The following is a 23,119-nucleotide window of genomic DNA, read 5'->3' as shown; positions in this document are numbered from 1 at the left end:
ATGAGGTCCCTCTGTTTCATCTTTGCTAGGGTCTCTGCTGGATCAGGCACCTGCACTCCTCCACACTGTGGGCGCGGCCGTGGCTGGTGGCATAGGTGACAGTCGTATCCATGGCAATGTCGCTCAGCCCCACGCTGGCCATCTTGGTATTGTACACTGTCTGGATGAGCACAGCCTCCAGGCTTTGCAGCACCTGCATCATCTCGGCTCGCTGCACTGGCTGTCCAGACTCATGGACCCAGTGCTCCTGCGTGTGGACAGAGGTGTTTGTGGAGGGGGAGTGGGTTCACATGTCAGTGCCTGTCCAGCCTGCACCCCCTGTACCCCAAGTCTTGAGGACTCAGGAACCACCCACCTCGGAGAACTGGACCTGGCGCTGGTTCAGAGCACCGGGCTGGGTGGGCGTGTGGCCTCGGGAGAGTAGGCGATATCCGGCACCCACGAGGACCACGTCCGGCCGCTGCTGCACTGGCTCCAGCGTGCCACGTGCCAGCTCATAGCGCACCTTGTAGCGCAGCAAGCCGCCATAGGAGTCCACCTGGCCATGACAGGGCAGGTCAGGGCAGCCATGGACATGCTTGGTGCCCATCGTGTGTCCAGTTGTCCCCCTCCCCGCTCACTCTGCAGGCCTGGTGCTCACTGTGCACCTGGCATGGAGCTGGGCACACACGGCAGAGATGGTGAGACCTGGGCTCTGTCCTCGGGGTGTTCAGTCTGATGCGGGGAGGACTAGGATAATGCTATGCAAAGGTGCCCAGGGAAGCCAGCGAAGGTCCCTCAACTCAGTCTAGGTGTGATGGTGATCCGGGGGGGCTTTCTGATGGTGGAGTTGACATTACTCCCAACCTGAGAAGGGGGGCAGGATGGAGAGCCAGGGCCCACTGGGGGCTCCATGGGGGTACGACCACACCTTTCCCCATGGCTGAGTCTTCTCTGCTGCCCACCAACTTCAGAGGGAACAGAGACCAGGCAGGTTCTGGGCCTGTGAGGAGGGGTTCAGCCCTTTCCATATCCAGGGTGGCAGCCAGGCCCCTCACCTTGTTGCCCAGGAACTGCTCGGGCAGAGCCCAGAAAGAGTCGTGGACCAGGAAGCGTCGGGACAGATCGACCAGCTGGAACTCCTGCAGAGCAGTGTCGACCAGCAGCTGGGTGGAGGAGAGGGGCGGCATGCCGGGCTGCGCGGGCATGGTCACGTTCACACCTGCAGGGGGCACGATGGAGGGCAAAGGGCTGTAGCACGTGATGGCCCGAGACAACACCTTGAGGGGCAGGAACCCAAAAAGATGGGAACGTTCTGGGAGAATTCTGATTTACAGAGACCCTTAGTCTCTCCCAAAGTGGAGAAGGAAAAGAAAAGAAAAGAGAAGAGAATAAAAAAGAAGCCGTTTCTTTTTTCCTCTTGAAGCTTTAGAGCGGCTTTTCCCAAAGATGCTCTGGGAGAGCCAATGCGCTGGAATGACAGGTGATGGCTGGGAACTATGTGGGAAACACAGGGTCTGAGAAAGGTCAAGGGGAATCTTTGCAGTAGGACTTCTCAGGAGCCCTTTGCTTTCCACTAGATCTGTGGACTGTCCAGGTTGGAACAGCCCTCAGGGGGCAGTAGAAATTACATGGGGCTGAAGAATAGGTACCCAAGTCCTGGCTCTGGGTACCTCACTGCCCTCCAGATACGTGAGTCTGGGCAAAGGCCTCGGTTTTCCTATATGTAAAATGGGGTAATAGCAGCTTGCCTGACAGCATTATTAGGAAGATAAAATGAGCAAACTGATAATAATGTGCTTAAAACAAAGTGCGACACAGAGGAAGTGCTCAAAAACCTGTTAGCTGTTGTTTCTGTTACTCTGATGGGTCCTTTCTCCTATACACACACACACACACACACACACACACACACACACACACACAGGAATTCTCTCCACAGCATCCCCCCGATCCCTAGGGCAGCACCAACCATCCAAGAGAACTTTCTGTGATGATGAAAGTGTTCTATATCTGTACTTTCCAATATGGCAGCTGTTGGGGACCGCTCTGTGTGGTTTCGGAGACTGTAGCCCCTCAAGAACAGGCTCTGACAGGGGCTATAAGTCTCCCTGGAAAACCAGGTGATGCAGATGGCAGTCAGGACCCGACTCTAAGACTGAGGGTTCCCGTGGGAATCAGGCCTGAAATGTACATTTTATCCTTTGAAGCCTGCTCTGCCCAGCATAACCCTGCAGATATAAACCGGATGTTTAAGTTCAAAGCAAAAGGAGTAAACTCCTTATCTCACAAAACACGTCTTAAAGACCCTTTGGCGTCAGTATGACTCACAGACACTGACCTATGACAGAGCTCTGTGTTTCTTCAATTGTCATCTATAGATAACACCTGTTTTTCTATGACTGTAGCCTTTTTGACATTGATTGATGAGCTATGCATGTGTACACCTACACATACCATTCCCGATAAAAGCCATTTGGGAGAAGGGTTTGGGGCGTTCCCCACTGAAGGGAATCACTACCCCCTCTCCCACCAGAGCAGCAGATTGTGTCCAGGACGATTTATTCTCATCTGCAGTGGCTGGGAGAGCTCTGCGGAATAGAGTTCTCCCACAGGTAGCTACTAACCATGCGTGGCTACTGGGCAGTTGAAATTTGGCTGGAGCGACTGAGGAAATGAATGAATGTACTTAAATTTAAATAGCTACATGTGGCTAGTGACTACCACACTGGACAGCTCTACGGGATGGGGAGCTCATCACTCCAAAGGCAGTCCCTCCCAAGTCCGAGCAGTTTTGACTCTGAAAGCTCCCCCTTACCCTGCTCCGATTCCTGTCCACACTTGCCGATAGCTTTTCCCCTTGATCCTAAATGTGCCCTGGTGACCATGGAGGAGTCTGGCCCCTCATCTGCAGAATGACCATCCGCAGCCCAGAGACCTGGCTGTCTTGCCCTGCACCTGCCTTCCAGGGATGTTTTTAGGTCCCCCACTATCCTGGTTACTATCCGCATGCAGGCCACCTACTCACCCTGAAGCCCTGCCCCTCTGACCATCCTAATTCCGATCAGACAGACCTGGGTTACAGTTCTGCCTCTAAAATAGCTGTGTGACCTCAGGGGAGCCCCACAGCCTTGAAGAGCCTCAGGGTCTTCATTTGAAAACAGTAAAATCAGCCCCAACCTTGCCAGGACTATTGGCCATTTAATGACTGTGTGATTCAAGATGGGGTGCCAACCGAGAGCTGGTGAAGTGGTGCCTATGGCCATTATTATTCTAAACATACCACGGGCCAACTTTGGGAGGTAATCACATTTTATAAGAGTCACTTTGAGGTTCCTCAACCCTTGAAGGGGCATAATAGGCAACATCTGCCAAGTGCTTACTGTGTAAGGCGCTAAGCCCTCCACTTGCATTTAATCTCCTGTGATGAAGGCCATGAGATGCAGGGCTGCCTGATGTCAGGTGGTAAATGACAAAGCTGGGACTTGAACCCAGGTCTGTCTGATGTCTGGGACCATGCCTAAGAGCAAGAGCACCTAGTCCAGCTGCCTGCCTTTAACAGGCCCAGAAAAACCAAGAGACTTGGCCAAAGTCACACAGGCAGTAACTGGTGCAGCTGGAGGTCAGTCCCGGGCTCGGATGCCAAAGCCTGGGCTGTTACACTCCGGGGACGATGGCGCCTCTCAGTCTGTCAGGATGAGGGTGACGGGAGGGGATACTAACTGGGCCCTCACCATGAACCAAGCACTATTTTGAGAGGCTGACATAGATTAACTTATTGAGTCGTTACAACAACCTGAGAGGTAGTTATTATTTTCTACCCATTTTGAAGATGAGAAAACTGAGACATAAGATAGCAACTTGACCAAGGGTGTACGGGCAGGAAGGGTCAGAGCCAGGATTTGAACCAGGAATCTGACTCTAGAGCCCATCCTCTTCGTAACCTGAAGCAGGTAAATCTCAAGTGTGGATTTGGTTTTTCCTAAAGTTGTATGTTTTTCCCCCTGACATGCTTTTGTCACAGGGCTTAGCATCTCTTTAGCAGCACCGTGTCCCTCTCGAACCTGGTCCCACATGTCCAGTGCTGCTGCTCTCCCGGGCCTGCCCTCTCTCTAAGCCCACGGGAGCCTGGTGCCCACCCGCCTACCCACCCACTCACCCACCCACCCACGCACCCTTGAAGTCACCAGGCTGGTCAAAGCGCAGCCGGATCTGGTCCCGGAAGCGGCGGCTGCTCTGGCACACGCTGGTAACGCCGAAGCAGAAGCAGGGCAGGCAGGAGGCGCTGTGCTCCAGGTAGAAGTGCCCGTCGGGGCAGGGCCCTGCAGGGTGGTGTAGGAGTGGGCTGCAGCAGACCCCGGCAGGCAGGCCCAGCTCCACCCCCGTGCCAGGTGTCCTCCGGCCTGATGGTGGTACCTCGCTGTGGAATGAGCTCCAGGACACCGTCAGGAATGCCGAACACCATGCCTCGGGCATTCATGGCCTCACAGGTATAGGCACCCTGGTCTGCCTCCTTCACATCTCGGATGGTCAGCGTGCCACGGCCTCCCTCACTGGTCACTGTCACCCTGGTGGGCCCCGAGACAGAGGCAGAGTCAGGCCTGGTCCACCGGCTCGGCCTCCTCTGCATCCTCAGCCCCCACCTAGGCCCAGCGCCACACCTGGGATGAGAAGGGATATGGCCCCAGTTGAGCCGCCAGTTGATGATGGGGGTGGGGACACCACTGGCCACACAGGTGAGGGTCACCGTCTGGCCCCGGGAAGCCTGGATCAACTCCTGAGGAGGGGTCACCACCTGGGGAGGCACTAGGAGACAGGAGTAGGGGTGAGAGGTGTGAGGACAAAGGGATAAGGGGTGAGGGCAATGGCTCAGAGGAGCCAGGCAGGAGGAGGGTTGAGGCCGAGACTGTGGAGAGGGGCACCCGGAAACCAGCCCAAGGCCCCCAGCTCGCCCCCCACCCCAGCTCCCTGCTCACTGCAGCCAATCTCGTCGCTGCGGTCAGGACAGTCGCTCTCCTCATCACAGTGGAAACTGGCCGAGATGCACGTGTTCGTGGAGACACAGCGGAACTGCGTGGGCCCGCACACGTCCTCGGGGCGCTTGGCAGCTGGGGCACAGAGCAGGGCGTGTGGGTGGCTGGTGCCCCACCCTGTCCCCCTTCCCCAGGTGTTCCCAGGGTCACTGTCTCCTCTTGCCCCCATGACACACAGCTGCCCTGACCAGGCCCTAACACTGTCACCACAACAAGGCTTACGATGTCACGGTCACCAGTAGGCCATCGAACAGATCATTACATTACCCTGCCCCACCACTCACTCCATCTGTGTTCCCCAAACCTGGCCCACCACAGCCACTCAGTTCCTCCCACGTTTGGCCTCCTTTAGAAGAATGAGACCTCTGCCAAAGGTACAGCCGAAGGGCTGGTATCTCTGGACTCTGGGTAATACCCAAGGCAGTTCTCTCTGCCAGAAAGGCCTTGCAGGGGGCCTGCCACAGCTCAGACCTTGCTGCCCTCTGCCACTCCCACTGGCCCAGGACGGCACCTGGCCTGAGGCAGCCACCTGCGGACTGGCCGGAGGCCTGGAGTTGGCCTGGTGCCAGGGCTGGGCCCTCAGTTGGCATCTCCAGTAGACGGTGACTGATGTTCTTCCTTGGGAAGACTAAACTGGAGACCAACACAGACGGGACAGAGAGGACAGAATGGGACAGGAGTGGAGGCCACACATCCACAGAGAAGGAAGCAAGAGAAGGCCAGGACGCAGCTCTCTAGGACACTATCTCAGCGTCCTCTGTCCCAACAACCTAAAGCCCCAAGGCCATCCAGCTTTCATGGTCTCTGTTTTGTACTCTGTCGATAAGGACTTCCTTTGACTGATTCCTAGCAGAGACCTGATCTCTTGACCCTTCCCCTACTCCTGGACCATAGTTAGATGGATGGAGAGCATGAGAGATAGACAAGGGATGATACATGGATGGAGAGAGGGATGGGAGGAAGGATGCTGAACAAATGGATGGATGCACAGATGGACAGTGAATGGATGGGAAATAGAATGAATGGTGAGATGGACAGGAGGATGCTGGACAGAAAGGTAGATGGAGAGATGAAGAGCTGTGCAAAAAGACAATGGATGAATGGACAACTAAATGAAAGGGTGAGTGGATGAATGGAAGGGAGGGAAGGAGGATGTCGGACAGAGAACAATGGATAGTTGAGTGGACAGATGGATTAAGAGCTGGGCTGATGAAAGAATAAATAATTCAGAACGAGGCCCATAATGGAGATGCTTTGACTCACACATACGTCAAGGACCCTGTCATCAAGGGACCCTGGTGTACGTATCAAGCCCTTTTGGCTACTCGTCGGACCCAAGCATAAATGAATGGTAACTAAATGAAGAGCAGGAGACATTAACCATGGGCAGTCTGGCCAGAGTGCCTGCTGCATGAGACCAGCTCAGGGCCAAGGACCCTCCCTGCTGGGGTCAGAAAGAGATGAACCTTACAGCTTGTCCCTGGGGCCTTCACCACTCAGCCAGGGAAAGCAAACAGACCTGTCCAAGAGGGGATGGCAGAGGGGGAACCAGGCCTGGGCCGGGTGGGGATGCCAGGTGAACCCTGGGACACTCACGGCAGTCGTCCTCATCGGTGTGGTCTTCACAGTCAGAGTCGCCATCGCAGCGCCACAGCTTGAGGACGCAGTGCCCATTTCCACAGGGAAACTCGTTGGGCTCACAGGGCGGAGTGGGGCCTGAGTGCACCAAGCAGGGTTCAGCCAGAGGCCCTTTGCTGGCAGCTCCCCTATTCCCTGTACCCCCCACCTCTACCCCTGCCCTGTCCTCACCGCAGTCCAGCTCATCACTGCCATCCTTGCAGTCCTCCTGCCCATCACAGACATAGTCTTTGGGGATGCAGTGCCCACTGCGGCATGTGGCCTCAAGGGGCCCACAGGGTGTAAGCCTGTCTGGACCAGGGTACAGCGGCTGGGGAGCCGGAGTGACTGGTAGAGGGCGTGTGGTGGTTGCCTCTGGCCGTGGTGTTATAGGTAAAGCCTCCGCCAAACGGGTTGGTATGAAGACTGTCTCTTCTGTGAACATAGACCATTCAGTGTTGGCAGGAGGGGGTGACTCCTCACCCCTGTCCCCTGCACTTCCCAGGCCCTCCCTGCGACATGCACCCGGTGCCCTGACTCTCACATCACCCTTCCATGTGCCTGCCCACCTCCCTCAGACCCCTCTGCCTGCACCAAATCCTCATAGCCCAGGTAGACTTGGAGGCCCAGCATAGTCTGGCCCTTCCCCGGCATCTGCAGGCCACTCACTGTCCCCCAGACAGCCCCTCACCACAGTCGAGCTCATCAGACATGTCCCTGCAGTCGGGCCTCCGGTCACAGCGATACTCCAGGGCCACACACTCATTGTAGCTGCGGCAGGCAAACTCGGCCTCGGTGCAGACTCTCGGGACCTGGGGCACTGTGGGGTCGGAGGGAGTGGGAGAGGTGGGCAGCAGGTGGGTGGAAGATGTTGAGGCCCAGGGAGGGGTGACTCCTTGGGCATGCACAGGCACTGCGTGGCTGGCAGCGGGCTTCGGTGCTGCATCAGGCCATGTGGTTTCTGGCCGACTCAGCAAAGGCAAGGAGCACATGGTGGGCACGTCCACAACACACATGAGACATGGGACATGTGGCAGTAGCCTCGCCCAGCTCGTTCACAGACCTCACACCCAGGTATCAGGCCACACACATGCACCACTTCACACACATGCAGGTCGCAACCCGGCCCAGTGAGGACAAAGAGGAAGAGGAGAGGGGTGGCCTGCGGGCTGTGCCCAGCCATCTTGCTCTCATCCTTCCTTCTCCTTCCTCTGTTAACTTTAGTTACCGGGCTGGGCCTGGGTCTGGCTTACACTCTCACCTGGTGTAACTGCAGCCGCCACAGCGGCCAAGGGGGGCGGGGGTGTCTGTGCTGGAAAGGAAGGTGTGATCAGCAGCCATCCCACCTGGGACCTGGGGCCTGTGAGCCACAAGGCTGGGCCAGTCCCCCTCCTCACCCCACCATCCCTGGCCAGGAAGACTGGTTGAAAAGAGGGCTGGACCCCCCCGCCACCTTTGAAACCTGGCCCAGGGATGCCAAAAGAGCAACCTTGACCTTCGGGTGCATTAATTAAAGTTTTATGTGCAGAAGGAGAGAGCTGATGTTTTCACTACTTTTTTCTGACTTGGCTATACCATGGTAGGGATAGAGTTTGCTCAGTTCTGGGTTCCATTGAGTCAGAGGCGGTGACAAGTTGGAGCCTTCCCAGGAGAGGGAACTGAGATGGAGACAGGGCTGAGAATCGTAGCCTATGAGGAATGACCTGGGATTGTTCAGCCTGGAAAGGACGAGACTCAGGGAGTCGAACCAGGAGACAGACAGGGTGTGGTAAAGAGGACGCTGAGCCAGGACTTGGCATCTAGCAGCCCGGTGACTTGGGCCAAGGTCCTGCTCTCTCTGAGCCTCAGTTTCTCATATAATGTTATCACAGGTTCTGGCAAGACTGGCATAGACACACGGTTTGGCTTGAATTCTGGCTTTTCCACTATCTGTATACGTGGATTCGGACAAGTCATTTATCCTTTCTGGGCCTCAGTGCCCTCATCTCCAAAACAGGAGGAATAGTATCTGCTTCACAGAAACCATTGCAAAGACTGAGTGGGGGGCTGGACAGAGGGCCTCACAGGGCACCTAGCGTGTAATCAGTGCTCAGTAAATAACATGGCTATTATTAAAAACAAAACTATTTTCAATCTGAAAGTACTATATGAAAAAAAGAACTGTTACCTATTGTCAACATAGAGAGGTAGACAAATCAGAAAGTGGGTCTAATGGGTACACGTTGGAGGAAACAAATTATGTTCAACCCAAGCCAAGACTGCATTTTAAAGGTCGATGGGATGGGCTTTTAATGTGGTAAGCTCCCTGCCCCTAGTGGTGTGCAAGCCCAAGCTAAGAGAGCGCATGGTATAGACACTCAAAGGGGATCCACATGAGTCTGAGAAACTAGAGGAGGGGATGCCAGGCTCCAGGATGGGCTCACCTGTGCCCAGGCGTCGAAACTGGAATCCCTGGGGAGAGATGATGTAGGAGCCAATGGAGCCACTGGAGACGACCCTGTGCAGCACCTCCTGAATCTGAGCCCCGTCCGCGTTTCCTTCGGAGCCCACATCCAGCTCCACAAAGACCCAGCCGTCCAGCTCCCTAGGGATGGGCATGGGGCAGGGCAGCAGGGTGAGGGAGATGCCTGCGGTCTCGGCTCCTCCCTCAGCCCCTGCCAGATGCTCAGGCCCGATCTCTTGACTCTTCTATGCTGGACACTTTGTACCACAAACAGGGCAAATTAGGGCGGCCCCCCAACCAGTTCCTGAATTTTCACCAACTCACCTGATTAGGCCTCTGCTGCCTCCCCTCCTGGTACCCAGGCTCCTCCCCATCTTTGCCAGCTTTCCCCGGCTCCCCCACCAGTCCCTCACCAGCCCCCAGGGACCCTTCTCACTTGATGAACACCACACTGACAATCTGGTCTCCAGGAATCTTCAAGTACTCTGACTCCAGCTGCGGAGGGACACAGTACTATCAGCCTCCAGGTACCTATACCCTACCCCCGGTCCTGCCCCCCCACACCCCTGGGGAGATCCCCAAAGCCCTGCCCCCTCACCGTGTCTACCACAGCCTTGGAGACTTCTTGGAACGCCTCAGAGCTTGCGTCCTCCAGCTGAGGGCTGTAGTCGATGGAGTGAGTGAAATTCACCAGGGCTCGGAAATAAACTGCAGAAGCAGGGGCAGTGTCACCGTGTGGTGGCCTCAGGTAGTTGGGCCCTTTGGTGGATGGGGGGGATGGGCCCTGGAGACCTCTTGCTGCAGCTGACACCTGTGTGCCCACAGCTCTACCCAGAACTGTCCCTGAGTACATACTACAGTGGCCGCAGCTGCTATGCCCAGGGGTCAAGGCTGAGGCCCCACCCTGAGTGAGGGGTTGAACTAACGGGGAAAGTGGCTTGATCCAGAAATCAAGTGATGGTGCAGAAGAGGAGACCCCCAGCAGCTCACAGGAAGGCAGAACAAGAAGAGTGGCTACCAGAGGATGCTGACCTGGTGCAGAAATTACCTGCAAGTGACCGAGATGTTTCTCCACTCTTCCCTGGCCAATTCCTCCTCATCCCTCAGGGCTCAGCTCCGCCATCACCTCCTCCAAGAAGACTGCCTGAACTGCCCTCCTCCCCAAACCCTGGACAGATTAGAGACCCCCTCCACTGGGCTGTCCCTGCCCCTGCTTCCCCATCAGAGCACCTTCTGCCCCGCATTGCACAGATCCTGCCTGAGTGCCCATGGACTGTAGAGCACCTTGGTAAAAATCATGGGTTCTGAGGTCAGCCACATCTCAGGCACTGACCTCAGCTGTCTGGGCTTCCTTGGTCAGTTGGGACAATAAGCGCATTAACCACAGTGGGCTGCTATATGGGGAATAGATGGTATCGTGCTTGCAGGCGCTGCCTCCCTGTGTGCTTAGATGCTGCACCTGGCACAGAACGGGCGCTGGAGGACCAGAAGCTGTTGCTACATATCGCTCTCTTCAGCTAGACTATGAACTGGATGGCGGGTGGGAGGGACTGCAGACCTCATTCGCTCCCGTATCCCCAGTGTCTGCATAGCACCTAGCACATAGTAGGCGCCTAATAAGTGATGGCTGAGCCAACTTGTGTCAGATCAGTGGGAGCATATACATACAACTATTATTTCTTAGGCCTTACTATATACATTTTTATACGCATTAAATCTTGTTATGAGTTCATATAGCAGTTATAAACATGAGTGAATGTGAGTTGCAAGTGACTCATATATGTACGTGTATACACACACCAATCATTTCTTGAGCACCTATTATGAATAAGATTTTTGTATGATAGAAGGTATGAATTACAAATACCGAGTTGGTATGCGTTACAAGTGAGTTTTAAATACGTACAAAGTGCTTAACACAGAGCCTGGTACAACATGGCAGGTGCAATATAATGGGACCAGTTACTGTATTAGAGGCATGTAGCGTACTGATTAGAAGCTCAGCCTCTGCAGCAAAACTGCCACTTATAGCCCCAGGACCTTGAGCAAGTTACTTAACCTCACTGAGCCTCAGTCTTCTCATCTATAAAATGGGGGTAATAGTAGTGTCGACCCTAGAGGGCTGTTGTGAAGAGTAAACAAATGAACAAATGTAAAGTGCTTATAACAGTGTCTGGCGCATACCAGGAGCTACATGGGTTAGCTGTAATTATTCCCTCTGGTCTTCATGACGAACCGAGGAATGAATTTGGTTTCATTTTTTTCCATCTGAGGGGGGCATTCATTGCTTTAACAAATCTCTACTGAGGGCCTACTGCATGCCAGGTGGTAATCTAGGGCCAGGGCACATAGCAATGAACTCCGCAAATGACAGTTCCTGTCCCCACAGAGATCACTTTCTAGCAGGAGGAGAAAGGAAATGAAACAAATGAGCAAGGAATATATGGCGGAGGGTGCTGCTCCCCTGGGTGGCCCGGCAGGCCCTCCTCAAAGGGGAAGCTTTGAAGGGAGTGAGCCCCAGGGACAACAGCATTCCGGGCTGAGGGAACAGCAGCTACAATGTCCCTGAGGCAAAAGGGGCTTAGAGAGGTGACAGATGACAGCATGTAGGTGGCAGGGGGAGCAGCATCAGCTGGACCTGGCACTAAGGCCTGTCCTCCTCGGTCTTCACCCTGTTAGGCCCACAGGTGTCCACAGTCCCAGAACCAGGACCCTCTTCCTCGAAAGCTTGGGCTGAGCAAGCCTGGGGAGGGGTGGGTGGCCAAGCAAGGGACAGGAGTAAACCTCAACTTCTGCACCAAGGGAGGGTGTCTGTGAGGGCAGCGCCGCCTGCTCTGAGCCACAGGGACCACGCCGGGCTGGGCTCCTGGGTGCCGGGCAGGCGGGGCTCTGGGGGCGGGAATATGGGGGCCACGAGCTTGGCCACAGAGGCCCCTTGTGAGTGGGCACAGAGGCCCATTGAGAGTCCCCCCCTGACCCTGGCCCCTGGCCTCAGCCTCACGGCATGGCGAGGGCGAGGAGGCCAGGCCTCTGCCCAGGAATGTGCCCACTCCTGGGGGAGGGGCCAGGGCTCCACAAAGCCCCTTTCTACTAGGGCCCTACAGTAAGGGCACAGACCCTCCAGCCTGATCCCACCCCCAGCTTTCCTCCAGACCAGGGCAGGTCAGGGCAAGCCCTTCCCTCTTCCACCCTGGAATGTGTCACTGCAGCTGATGCCTGAGGATTAGGGCCAGGTGAGGCCTGTCTGTTTTGGGAACCAGCTCCCAGAGCTGAGGGTGCTGGAAGGAAGGGGGTGGTGTTGGGAGTGCTCTCTGGGTGCCTGCCCAGGCCAGCTCTCTCCCGCCTAGCCCTCAGTCTGACCCCATCTGGAGAGTTCACTTGGGGCTGGAGGCTGGACGGATGGATGGGAGGCCCAAAGCTGCCTTACACCCAGGCAGGGGTGGGGAATGCAGGCTACCCCACCTACTCTCCGGGCTCACTCCCTGCTCCCCAGAACTCCCACATGCACTCAGGCCCCTGAACCCCTGGTTCCCTCTCGGTCCCTCAGGCGAACACGAGCTGCATCCAGGACTCCAGGGCTTTATTCCCCGAGAGCTGCCATATCCATCCCTGCCCGACCAGCACCGCATGGGGACAACATGAGGCCTGGCCCACTCTGCTCAGACTGAGTACCCAGATGGGGCCTGACTGTGTCCTGGGCAGGGCAGGGGAAAAGAAGGAGAGCCAGCTGGGGCAGTAGCTGGCCTGGCCCCCACACCCTTTAGGAAGGTGCCTCTGAGCGTCAAGGGCGACAAAGTGCAGGCTGGGCAGGAAGAGAAGAGGAAGAAAAAGGAGTGAGAAGGCACAGCTGGGAGAGAGGTTGAGGAGGGACAAAGCCCACCAGGCTGGCGGGTCACTTACTGAGAGGAGATGCCTCACCAGGCTCCAAGACCATCATGCCGGCCATGGGGGGGCCACCCGGGGGTGGCCCAGGGCCTGCAGAGTGGAGCCGCAGAGCAGGAAGCGAGGAGACACGAAGACGCCAAGGGAGGTGGGGACAAGAAAGGGAGAGCCAGAGACATGAAGAGAGAGAGACAACGGACAGAGGGGGGAAATGACAGAAATTTGGAGACAGAAACCCAGAGATGGAGACAGACAGAGAAAGTGGGGGGAGAATGAGAGGTGACACAAAGGCAGAAGGAAGCCAGGGAAAGACGGAGGGACACAGCAGGAAGGAGAGAGAGCAGCGGAGGAGGGGAGCGGAGAGGTGTGGAGACAGGTGTCAGAGCAGGACAGACAAGAGCGGGAAAGACAAAGAGCAAGGTCAGAAGATGGAAAGGAACTGGGTGAGGGGCAGTGGGCAGGGGGTTGAGACAGGGCTGGGCAGAGCCTGGGGGAGCCACAGGCCCTTGGAGGGAAGAGGAGAGGGGCGGTGCCATCTCTGGGGCTACATCCCAGGGCCTGGTGCTGGGCCAGGGGCAGCCTCATTACAATCAGCACAGAGGACAGGGCTGAAGCAGGCGTGCGAGGCCCCTAGGGATCAGAGACACACTGCCCGCCTTCTGGGCTGAGATTCAGCCCAGCTTCATGGACCTGCCCCAAAAGCAGCAGGCTGGTGCCACGGCTTGGGCTGAGAAGGTCCAAGGCCCTACATCTCCCCATGGCTCACCCCTAGCCACGAGGAAAGGGGTTCTGCTCTCGGGTCCTCCCAGCTGCTACTCCCCGCCCCTCCCCTTCCCCCATCCCTGGCCTCTCCTGCCCTGACAGCTGCTTATCATGGGGGAAGATGAGCTGGTAAACAACCCAGAGTGGACAGAGCTGCTGCAGTGGGCAGTCCCGTCGAAGGGTCCACAGATATTCCAAATGGACGGGGCGGACTGGACCAGGGTCTCCGCGGGCAGGACTGGCTTGGCAAGAGGCAGCTCTCAGGGACACATCAGCTCAGACCATTCTGCGGTGTGAACTGTGTGCATTGGGCCCCCTGACATTTATTCCCAGGCCCCGCCCAGCTCCTGGCATCCTGTAGCCCTACAGAGACCTAAGCGTGGAAAGGCCCAGGTAGTGTCTGAGTCCCAGGTGCTGGGAGGTCGCAGTTAGACTATTCCACCCACAGGCCCACCCTCCTGTTTGCACTGGCCTAGGTAGGATGCCACCCTCTGGCATTTGAATGCCCCTGTGATGCCAGCCGAAGGGAGGCCCTAGAGAGGCCCAGGCCAGACCTGCCCTATGTGGGCTGCCCAGCGGTCAGCCTAAGCAGGGCCCCACCCTTGGCCCGGATCACCGAGTGCCCAGCACTGGCTCCCAGAGGTCAGTAGGAACTATATGGAGTTGCTGGGACTTGTCACCAGGGAGCTCTTTCTCTCCCCAGAACCCTAGGGTGGGAAGGAGCAGGGAGTAGGAGCTAGGCTAGCCCTGGCTCTGGCCAGGCACTTTGGGTGCAGGCAGAGTGGGCAGCCGACAGAGCTCCTGGTTCCTTTCCCTCCGTGAAGCCCAGCCCTCTCTCCAACCTAGGAACCCTGGGCTCCCAGGGGTGGTCTGACCAAAGGCAGGGTTCCCTCTCAGGTTCCGGTGAGGCCTATCCTCCTCCTGCTATCGGCTCTGTGGGCCTGCGCGAATGCCCAGGCCACAGAGCCCCTCTACTGCCCACTCCTGCTGGGGACCCGGCTCTGCAGCCATCCCTAGGAGGGCTCAGCAGAAGACCTCTACAGCCGAGCTGCCCTGGGAAGTGAGAATTTTGCTTTGAATGCTGAGCAGCTCACTATCAGTCCCCATCAGAACCCGGCATTTCCTATCTGTGGCGATACCACCCCAAATGTGCCCAATCTCCTTTGATCACAGAACCCGGCATTTCCTATCTGTGGCGATACCACCCCAAATGTGCCCAATCTCCTTTGATCACAGAACCCGGCATTTCCTGGCACAGGCACACACAGAACTTAGCCATGCCCAACCCTGTAGGCACCTGCCAGCCAGGTCACATGACTGTCACTCAGGAGAGACAAGCCTGCCTTCACCACAGGCCCAAGGAGCCCTTAGGGCCCTCGGCTCCAGCAATGGGACCTCCGTGGCTAGAAAGACCTGCTCTGGGGCTTTCCGGGTATGGAACAAAGTTTACAGGACGGCCCCAGCAACTTACCCATCTGGAAGATCCCGCTGCCCTCTTCCCCGCTGCCCAGTTCATCTGCAAGTGAAAGACAGGCTTATTCAGAAACCACTAATATTTGGTTCACACCTACTGGGTGTCAGGCACTGTTCTGGGCACACAGTGGGGAAGGTCATGGAAACACAGCTGTTACCTCCTCCCCAGGCCTCGGGAGGGTTGGCCTGGGGAGAGGGTGTAGACCAAGGGCAGCTGGGAAGGAGGGGCCAGACCAGACTGCCCCCCGCAGTGAGGACAGGAGGTAGAATAGGGGTGGCCATCGTCCCCCACTGTGCATTGCCCACCACCTTCCCCATCGGTCCCGATCATCCTGTCCGAGGTGGGGACCACCACAGCAGAGGAACCACCACCAGCCCAGGGTCATACAGGGCGTAGGTGGAAAATTCTGGGGTCACTGGGGCCAGGGCTCCGGACGTACCCAGGTCTTAGCCCATCTCTTCAGGCACCACTTTGGGCAAATTTCCTGAGGTCCCTTTAAGTCCTGGTGGGGAGAACCCTGACTCTGTCCCCCGCCCGCCCCACTCCCAGCCTCCAGAACCCTCTGCCCACCTCCAGAGGCTTCATCAGCCAGCAAGTCCTCATCATCAGACAGGTCCGAGTAGCCCCAGCCAGCCCGGCCTGCTGTGACCGTCTCCGCGTCCTCAGGCAGAGATGGGCCATCGTACGCCCTCAGCGCAAGGGCCACCTGTGGGAGACCATGAAGACAACTACATCACACTCTCCAGCCACTGCCTTTTTGGGGGGAGCGGGGGAGACCCAGAGTCTCAGCCTGAAGCCCCGCAGTGGTTAGGTCAGTTGTGGTTTGGCTAAGAGAGTCAGGCTGGGATGGAACCACCACCTTTGACTCGGCTCCCCCAAACCCCATCAGCCCCTTGAGGCCACAGAGCCCAGCCCTGCAAATTCTCCCAGTCTGAAGGAATCCTCAGATAAACAGGCAATACAATTAGTCACTTGGGTAAGTGGTGACTCTTCTTCTGGAGAAGGCAAGAGATATCCAGGACATGAGTTAGTGGACAGGAGACACAGGCAAGGAAAGGGTGACCTGGGCCAGCGAAGATGGGAACATAGGGAGGTGGAAGAGTGGCCAGGGTTCGAGTGGATGGGGTTACAGAGGCCGGAACTGAGGGTGAGTCCGTCGAAGCTGTCCCTTCCAATAGCAGCCCCCCACCTGGCCTACTTGGCCACCTCGTTCTGCCTCGGTCTGGCCTCCCAGTCTCCAGGCCGCAGGGAACACATTCCAGCCACATTGGCGAATTAGTTCTGGCACCTTCTGCGGCACTGACAGACTCGTCTGCGCAGAGGCGAGGGTGGAGCGCAGCAGCTGGGCTGAATGGGGCAGGACCGGCTTGGTGTCAACTCCACGTGACCCCAGGCTGCTGCTGAGCCCAGCACAAACTCCAAGAGGGGGTGCTCAGACCCTGCACCCTGCAGGCAGGGCAAAAGCACCCATCACGCCTGCCTTTCTCAGGTGTGGGTATGGGCCCTGAATGCCTTTTCCCCTTAGACAAGTTCCAAAGGCGTTTTACCAGATCACTTAGAAGAAAACAAACCCAGCGGAGCCCCAGAGAACACCAGAGCCCTCCCACTCTGACAAGCCTGCAGGGATTTGCTGTGGCCCCGTAATGCTCGTCTAGCTCCAGATGGCCTGGCAGGAGCGTCTCGTGCCCTGTCCTGGCCTTGGCCCCATCTGGGGAGCCCAGGCTGGCCAGAAGGAAGTGGTCTTGTTCGTGGAAACCAAAGCCAGCCCTCACTGGCTAGACAAGGTGGTGACAGCGGAAGAGAGGCCTGAGAAGAAAAAAATCAAAGAAACAGGCCGACCCTCTCCCTCCCTGCCCCCAACTCCACACACTACGTGTCCCGGAGCCTCTGCTCTTTTCTCATACTCGTTCCTCTGCCCGAATACCTTTCCTCCCTTTGTTTATTTGGTTCATGTCAATTTGTTTCTGGCTAACTTCAATTCCATCCTCCAAGATTCAGCTAAATATCACCTCCTTCAACTGCTCAGTAATAAAAAGAAACGAACTGCAGATATGCATGCAGCATGGATGAACATATAACACATTATGCTACATGAAAGAAGCCAGACACAAAAGACTCCCTACTGTATGAAAGTCTATGGGGAGAAAGTCTAATCCGAAGTGACAGAAAGATCAGTAGCTGCCTGGGCCCAGGGGTGGGTGGGGCTGACTGGGAAGGGGCACGAGGGAGCCTTTTGGACGGATGGTTCCCTTGGTACCTACACCTCCTTGTCATTACCAAACTGTACCCTTGAAGTGATGGGTACATTTCACAGAATATAATTTATACCTCAGTAAAGATAACTAAAAAAAAAAAAAAATCTCTGCCCTGGCTGGTGTGGCTCAGTGGATTGAGTTTGAGTGCTGGCCTGCAAACCAAAGGGTCACAGGTTCGATTCCCAGTCAGGGCACATGCCTGGGTTGTGGGCCAGGTCCCTAGTAGGGAGCCCTTGAGGGGCAACCACACATTAATGTTTCTCTCCCTTTCATTCTCCCTCCCTTCCCCTCTCTCTACAAATAAATAAGTGAATAAAATTTATTTTAACAAAGAAGAACTTCTCTGGGAAACTTTGTTCTGACTCCTTGCCCTTCCAAGCCACCTGCGTCCCTCTGGGACTCACTCTGTAATCGCCTGTACCTCCACCGAAACAGAAGAACCTTGAAGGCAGGGACTGTGGTTAATGCATTTCTACTTTCTCAGCACCTGTAAATACTTGAATGAATGAGTGAATGGAAAATAAAATGGCATCACCCACTAATTCTAGCTGCTTCCTGAAGATGACTTGCTTTCGGGGGTGCATCTCCCTTCCGAGGCTGGGCGCCTCCCTCAGGGGCTGAGTGCCATTCGGGCATCTTTGTGTTTGCAGTGCTACCAAGCCTTGTGTGAGGCCTGCACTGCCTCCTTTATCCTCTGCTCTGGCCTAAGGCCCCTCCCCCACAAAATCCATGGGCAAACCCCTCCCCCTGTTCCTTCTCCTCACCCTCTCCCTCTGGACAAAGGTGGTCAGTGAGCCTCTGGGCTGGGCCATGAGGTTCGCATCCAGGAGTGAGCCTTGGAACCTCCAGGAGCTGGCGAGACATGGATTCCTGGGCCACTTCCCAGAGCCACTGAGTCAGGCTCATTCCACCCCAGGTTAGAGGACTACAGTGGTGTATACTCAGGGGATCCTGACACTCACTGGTTAAGAATCACAGGGATTCTCCCTCCTCCTGTGACCTAAGGGGAGTGTGGGTGAGGGCTGGTGCAGGGGCACCGACACTGAGCAGAGGTCAGCGGGGCATGCCAGACAACTCCCCGCCTGAGGAGGGTTCTCTGTGTCATTGCCACGTCCTCCTCCTTCCTGTGCAAGGGAAGGCCCAGGAGGGCTGTACAAGGCACAGGGATCCCTGGTACCCCCTTAGCACCATTCCACTGTCTGGAAAAGGAGAACCCTGGTGAGCAAGGTCCAGAGCTTCTCCTAGGGAGGAAGAAGCCAGGGTGGAGCTTGGGACTGGACCAGAAATAGCGAAGTGAGGTTCAGCTTGAAAAAAAAAAAAAACAAAAACGCGGGGAATACATATCTGCAGTGAGAGAAGAGAGAATCCAGAGCAAGTCAGGCCTGGGCAGAAGCCCCCCCACTACAGGGACCCCAGGAAATAGGCCCCCCACATGCCTACTTGCGCTTGCTTGCAGCCCCCTCCCCAGGATCCAAGGCTCCCTGGTCAGACCAGGGCCTGTAGCAAGGGCCAAGCCAGCAAGAGCAGAGACTTCAATTGTGAAAAGCTGAAGATCAAAAGGTTCTAGCAGCTGGATTTCTCATCTGGGAGGGAAGATGGAGCCAGACCGGAAAGAGGCTTCAGAAAGAGCCCGGAAGAGCCTGGGACTTGATCATAGAAGGGAACTTAGATTCAAACCTGAGAAGCCCAAGGTCTGCTTGGAAAATAAGAAGAGCTAATTTATTGGGCACTTTACTATGCACCAGGTACTCCTTTAAGGACTTCTATGTGTTAACCCAGGTTATAGGTGTTAAGCAGCCCCACTGGAAAGAGGAGGAAATGAAGCAGAGTCAGGTCACCTGCTTGAAGACCTAGCAGGTAGTAGAGCTGGAATCGAACCCTGGTGGTCTGGCACCAGTGGCGAAGCCCCCAGCACTGCATACACGGCCTCTGTAACCAGGGCTGTGCAATGAGCTGGAACTCGCCAAGCGGAATCTCGAGGTCACTCAGAGTCCTGAAGCCTCTCAGTCACAGTGCATTTCAGTTTACAGAGCATTCCCTCAGCCTCAGTGCCATTTGACCATGACAATGACCCCCTGAGGTGGCTGAGCAGATGTGAATGGCTCCCTTTCACAGAGGAGGAAACAAGTGAGTGTCTGGCAGAGCCAGGACTGACCCAGGACCCCAATCTCTCTGCTCACCAGGAAAGGAGGCAGGGCTGGCTGGGCTGGGCTGGGCTGGGCCAGGAAGCCCAGGGCTGGCTGGTCCCCATCCCCAACCTGACTAGTTCCCAGGAGGGACACAGGATGCATGTGCTGGCAGCAGCCTGGGCCCAAGCAGCAGGTCCCACAGTCCCAAGGAGGGCTGTCGGAGACTTGAAGGTCAAAGGCAGAAATAGCACCCAGGTTTCCTGCCTTCCAGCCTGTGTCCAGCTAGGAGGGAATCTGGCCTCCTCACAGAGGAACCCGGGACTTCAGGCGGGCATTGAAGCTGGACAGCAGGCCAGAGAGGAGGAGTCCAGAGGGCAGACCTGGGCCGAAGAGGAAGGAGCCAGGCACAGAGAGAGAAGTGGGGACAGCTGACTCATGTAGGCCAAGGTCAGCAGACTGTTCTAGTGTGCTGAGAACAATTGCTTGGGATGGGGGTGTGAGCCGAGTAGCTCCCCTGCCCCCTGGACAGTGAGCATAGAAGAGAGGTTGGGGGTGGGGAGATGGTGTACCAGACAGACAAAGCACTTCTGGGAAGCACTTGCTCCCTGAGGCTGGGTTGTGTCCAGGCCTTCCTGGTGAGGAAGAGGGTGCACACAGAGCTCCAGGTCCTGCAGAGGCCCTTGGGGACAAAGGACAGAGACAGGGCCCTCCTTTCCTGACCTGGGTGAGGATAAAGAGGGAGGCAAGGGTAGTTGAAAGGAAGTGTGGGGGTAAAGGTCAAGCCATTAGAGATGGGCACAGTAGTTAGACAAGGTTTAGGGTGCAGGGAGAGGTACAGACCCAGATATAGGACACGGGGTTTTAGAAGGAGCTTATAGCAAGGACCCTAGCTTTGCAAAGGTTAAGAGCTTCTGGAGCTGCTGAAATCAGAGTTGTAGGAAGATGGCTGCACAGTGAAGAGATGACAAAAAAAAAAAAAACAATCGACAATCGAACTCTCCCCCGGGTCCCCCAGTTAGTCCTCAGCACCTGGGGTGCACCGAGTGGCTGCAGGGTTGCCATCCCTCATGTGCAATAAGGGGAATCCAAGGAGCTCTGAAAACCAGCAGTGCGTGTGTGTGTTTTCAATAAGTTTATAACAAGCTCATTTGGTGCCGAGCCCTGACCTGAACTGACATGAAGCTATTAATAGCTTCTGCACTCCACCTCGGGGAACCGTCACACACGTTGCCGCAGCAATATTAATGTGCTTTATTACGGGGTGTTGCCTCAGACTCTACTGAAGATGTCATGTTGCAGCTGGCATGTGCTCCATGTCACCTTTCTCTAGTTGGAAAACTTCTGAATCCCAAAACAGTTCTGATTCCAAGGGTTTCAATGAAGACACTGAGCTTGTATTGTAATTTCCATTTTGTAGATGAGAAAACTGAGGCTCAGAAAGGGTCTTCTGTGTAAATGGGATTAAAGCTTGTAAGGCACTCAGATGGTGCCTGTGTACAGTGTTCAATCAGCAGTGGAAGTAGTACCATGTAGGGGGTACGGGTAGAGGTGAGGGGACGAGAGGTCATGAGGTGACTCATGGGAGCGTGGGAGGGGTTGGCTCAGGCTTAGGGTCAGCCTCCAGGTGTGGGATGAAGGGAGGGGTCTGGCTCTGCTTCCCAGGCTCTGCTTCCCAGGCCCTGCTCGGGGGCCAACAGGCAGGGCACTGCCTGGGGGTGACCACAAAGCTTAGTTCCAAGGCTCAAGTTGTCTGCCTGCTCTGATGCCGACTCTGGAACGACTGACTAAGGACTTCAACTTCAGGCTTCTCCAGAGGCATTCTTCACATGCCTTGGGCAGCCAGCCCACCCTCCCTTCCATGGCCCAGACCTGAGGCTGAGCCCCTCCACCGCCCCCACAGCTGGACAGAAGGTCTGAGCACTGCGGTCCCCAGGGTGATTGCAGCTGCCCAGGGCAAGGCTCCAGGCATCTGGGCTGGAGTGAGCTCACCCCATCAAAATCCAGAGGCAGTGTGGGGGTGCGGGACAAACGGGCTGGGCCCTGCCTGCCCACCTGCCTCCTGCCAGCACAGACTCTGCCTTGGCGGCCCCTCCCCTGCGCAGCGCAGAGGAGCCGGCAGACGCTCTGACCCACACCCCCCAATTCTTTGGGACACTGAACTCAGGCAAGTTCCCCCTCCCACCCCATTCTCTGATGCAGGCTCCCATGTAACCCCGCAGTGCTCTCTCCACTCTGCTATAGCCCAGGCCCCGGAGAGAGGCTCAAGGTGCCCTGCCCACCCACAGGTCGTGGCACCCTGTCCACAGTCAGCAGACGACAACGGGGAAGGAATCTGTTGGGGCAGCACTTTGTTGTGCAAACTGCCAGGGGTGGGAGACTCAGACACAAAGGCCAAAAGGCCTTTAATCCCCTGACAGGCTGAGAGGGGCGCCCGGCCGGAAGGAAGGTGGCTGCAGCCTCCTCTGGCCCACGCTGCCCGTGCCACTTGGGAGGCCCGCCAGCTCTCCAGGCTTCCAAGGCGGCAGGAGCTTCGCCAGCCAGCTGGCTGGGAAAACAATGATCCCCAAAATTAGGTGAAAGGCTGAGGCCCCTCAAGGGCTCGTGCTGAGATAAGGTCTTTGCAAGGCTTAGCTCACGGAATTCCACAACCTCATAAGGCAGATACTGGCACTCCCCGAATTTACAGATAAGGATACAAGGCTCAGAGAAGTAAAGTCACCTTAACAAGGCCACACAGAGAAGGCAACAGGCATCCAGTTTGAAAGCAGGGCCCCTTCTCCTGTGTTTGGTTAGCTTGGAAGCTCTGACCCCAGCCCTCTACAAACTCATACTAAGACCGTGGACCTGGAGGGGCTGCATCCCAGCCAGGGCCTGGGGGAACACTGAGGGCCCATGAGGGCCTTCAAACAGACACCCCCGGGAGCCAGCAGCTGTAGTATAGGATTCTTTGCCCCAGCTCTGCCCCGAACTCACCACGGACCTTTGACAAGCCCCTTGACAGCCCTCCCTTCTAGCAAACTGCCGTGAATCCCCATGATATGTGCTAGGCAGTGATTTTCATGAGTTCTGCTCATTGCTGCAGCTTTGGAACAGAAAACACACCCTAGGTGCTCAGTTAATATCTGCAGACACAATGATAAGTCCGTCATTGTGAAAGACTGACAGACTGAACAAACTTGGAAAGCGTGGCCGGAGGACTCTGAATCTGCCCAGCCCTTCCCCAGGTGGACCTGACGTGGTCTCTGCTTCACAGGCCCCTCTCATGCGGCCGCTGTGCCCACCGAGTGGCCTGCCCCCACAGAAGCACTTGATCCCCCAGATACAGAGAGATGCGGCCAGACTGTGCTCAAACACCCTGATTCCAGGCTGCCTTGGCCACTTTCCAGCAGGGCAGCCTCAGCTTTCTCATCTGCAAAAAAAAAGGGGGGGGGGGCGGCAATCCAGCACACCTGCCCCGTAAGGTTCAATTCAAGTGATTTTTGACCTTTACTTATGGAGCACCTACAATGTGCTGGGCCCTGGGAATAAAACTGGGAAGCAGGCAG

The 23,119-nt window shown here is 56.2% G+C and overlaps 1 protein-coding gene across 15 annotated transcripts in view; it reads right to left on the bottom strand.

The window, feature by feature from the left end:
* HSPG2 (heparan sulfate proteoglycan 2) overlaps nucleotides 1-23,119 on the bottom strand; it is a 95,627-nt gene that overhangs the window by 47,649 nt on the left and 24,859 nt on the right. For 10 of the 15 annotated variants that reach the window (XM_053660256.1, XM_053660259.1, XM_053660263.1 and 7 more), the window contains exons 2-17: nucleotides 15,761-15,896; nucleotides 15,188-15,232; nucleotides 9,671-9,780; nucleotides 9,509-9,567; nucleotides 9,053-9,213; nucleotides 7,891-7,941; nucleotides 7,321-7,449; nucleotides 6,822-7,064; nucleotides 6,609-6,728; nucleotides 4,956-5,087; nucleotides 4,641-4,785; nucleotides 4,396-4,547; nucleotides 4,155-4,301; nucleotides 1,038-1,201; nucleotides 356-538; nucleotides 51-247 (exon numbers count right to left, since the gene is read on the bottom strand). In XM_053660256.1, coding sequence (XP_053516231.1) covers nucleotides 51-247; nucleotides 356-538; nucleotides 1,038-1,201; nucleotides 4,155-4,301; nucleotides 4,396-4,547; nucleotides 4,641-4,785; nucleotides 4,956-5,087; nucleotides 6,609-6,728; nucleotides 6,822-7,064; nucleotides 7,321-7,449; nucleotides 7,891-7,941; nucleotides 9,053-9,213; nucleotides 9,509-9,567; nucleotides 9,671-9,780; nucleotides 15,188-15,232; nucleotides 15,761-15,896 — 2,174 coding nt within the window. The remainder of the gene's footprint in view (nucleotides 1-50; nucleotides 248-355; nucleotides 539-1,037; nucleotides 1,202-4,154; nucleotides 4,302-4,395; nucleotides 4,548-4,640; nucleotides 4,786-4,955; nucleotides 5,088-6,608; nucleotides 6,729-6,821; nucleotides 7,065-7,320; nucleotides 7,450-7,890; nucleotides 7,942-9,052; nucleotides 9,214-9,508; nucleotides 9,568-9,670; nucleotides 9,781-15,187; nucleotides 15,233-15,760; nucleotides 15,897-23,119) is intronic. The other 5 variants (XM_053660260.1, XM_053660267.1, XM_053660269.1 and 2 more) reach the window with 1 other exon arrangement.

This window comes from Artibeus jamaicensis, unplaced genomic scaffold (genome assembly GCF_021234435.1).
Source record: "Artibeus jamaicensis isolate MK-2021 breed Jamaican fruit bat unplaced genomic scaffold, CSHL_Jam_final scaffold_847, whole genome shotgun sequence".
In the NCBI taxonomy this organism is placed as follows: Eukaryota; Metazoa; Chordata; class Mammalia; order Chiroptera; family Phyllostomidae; genus Artibeus; species Artibeus jamaicensis.
Note: the sequence above shows the minus strand (reverse complement) of the source record. Positions and strands in the feature narration are given on the sequence as shown.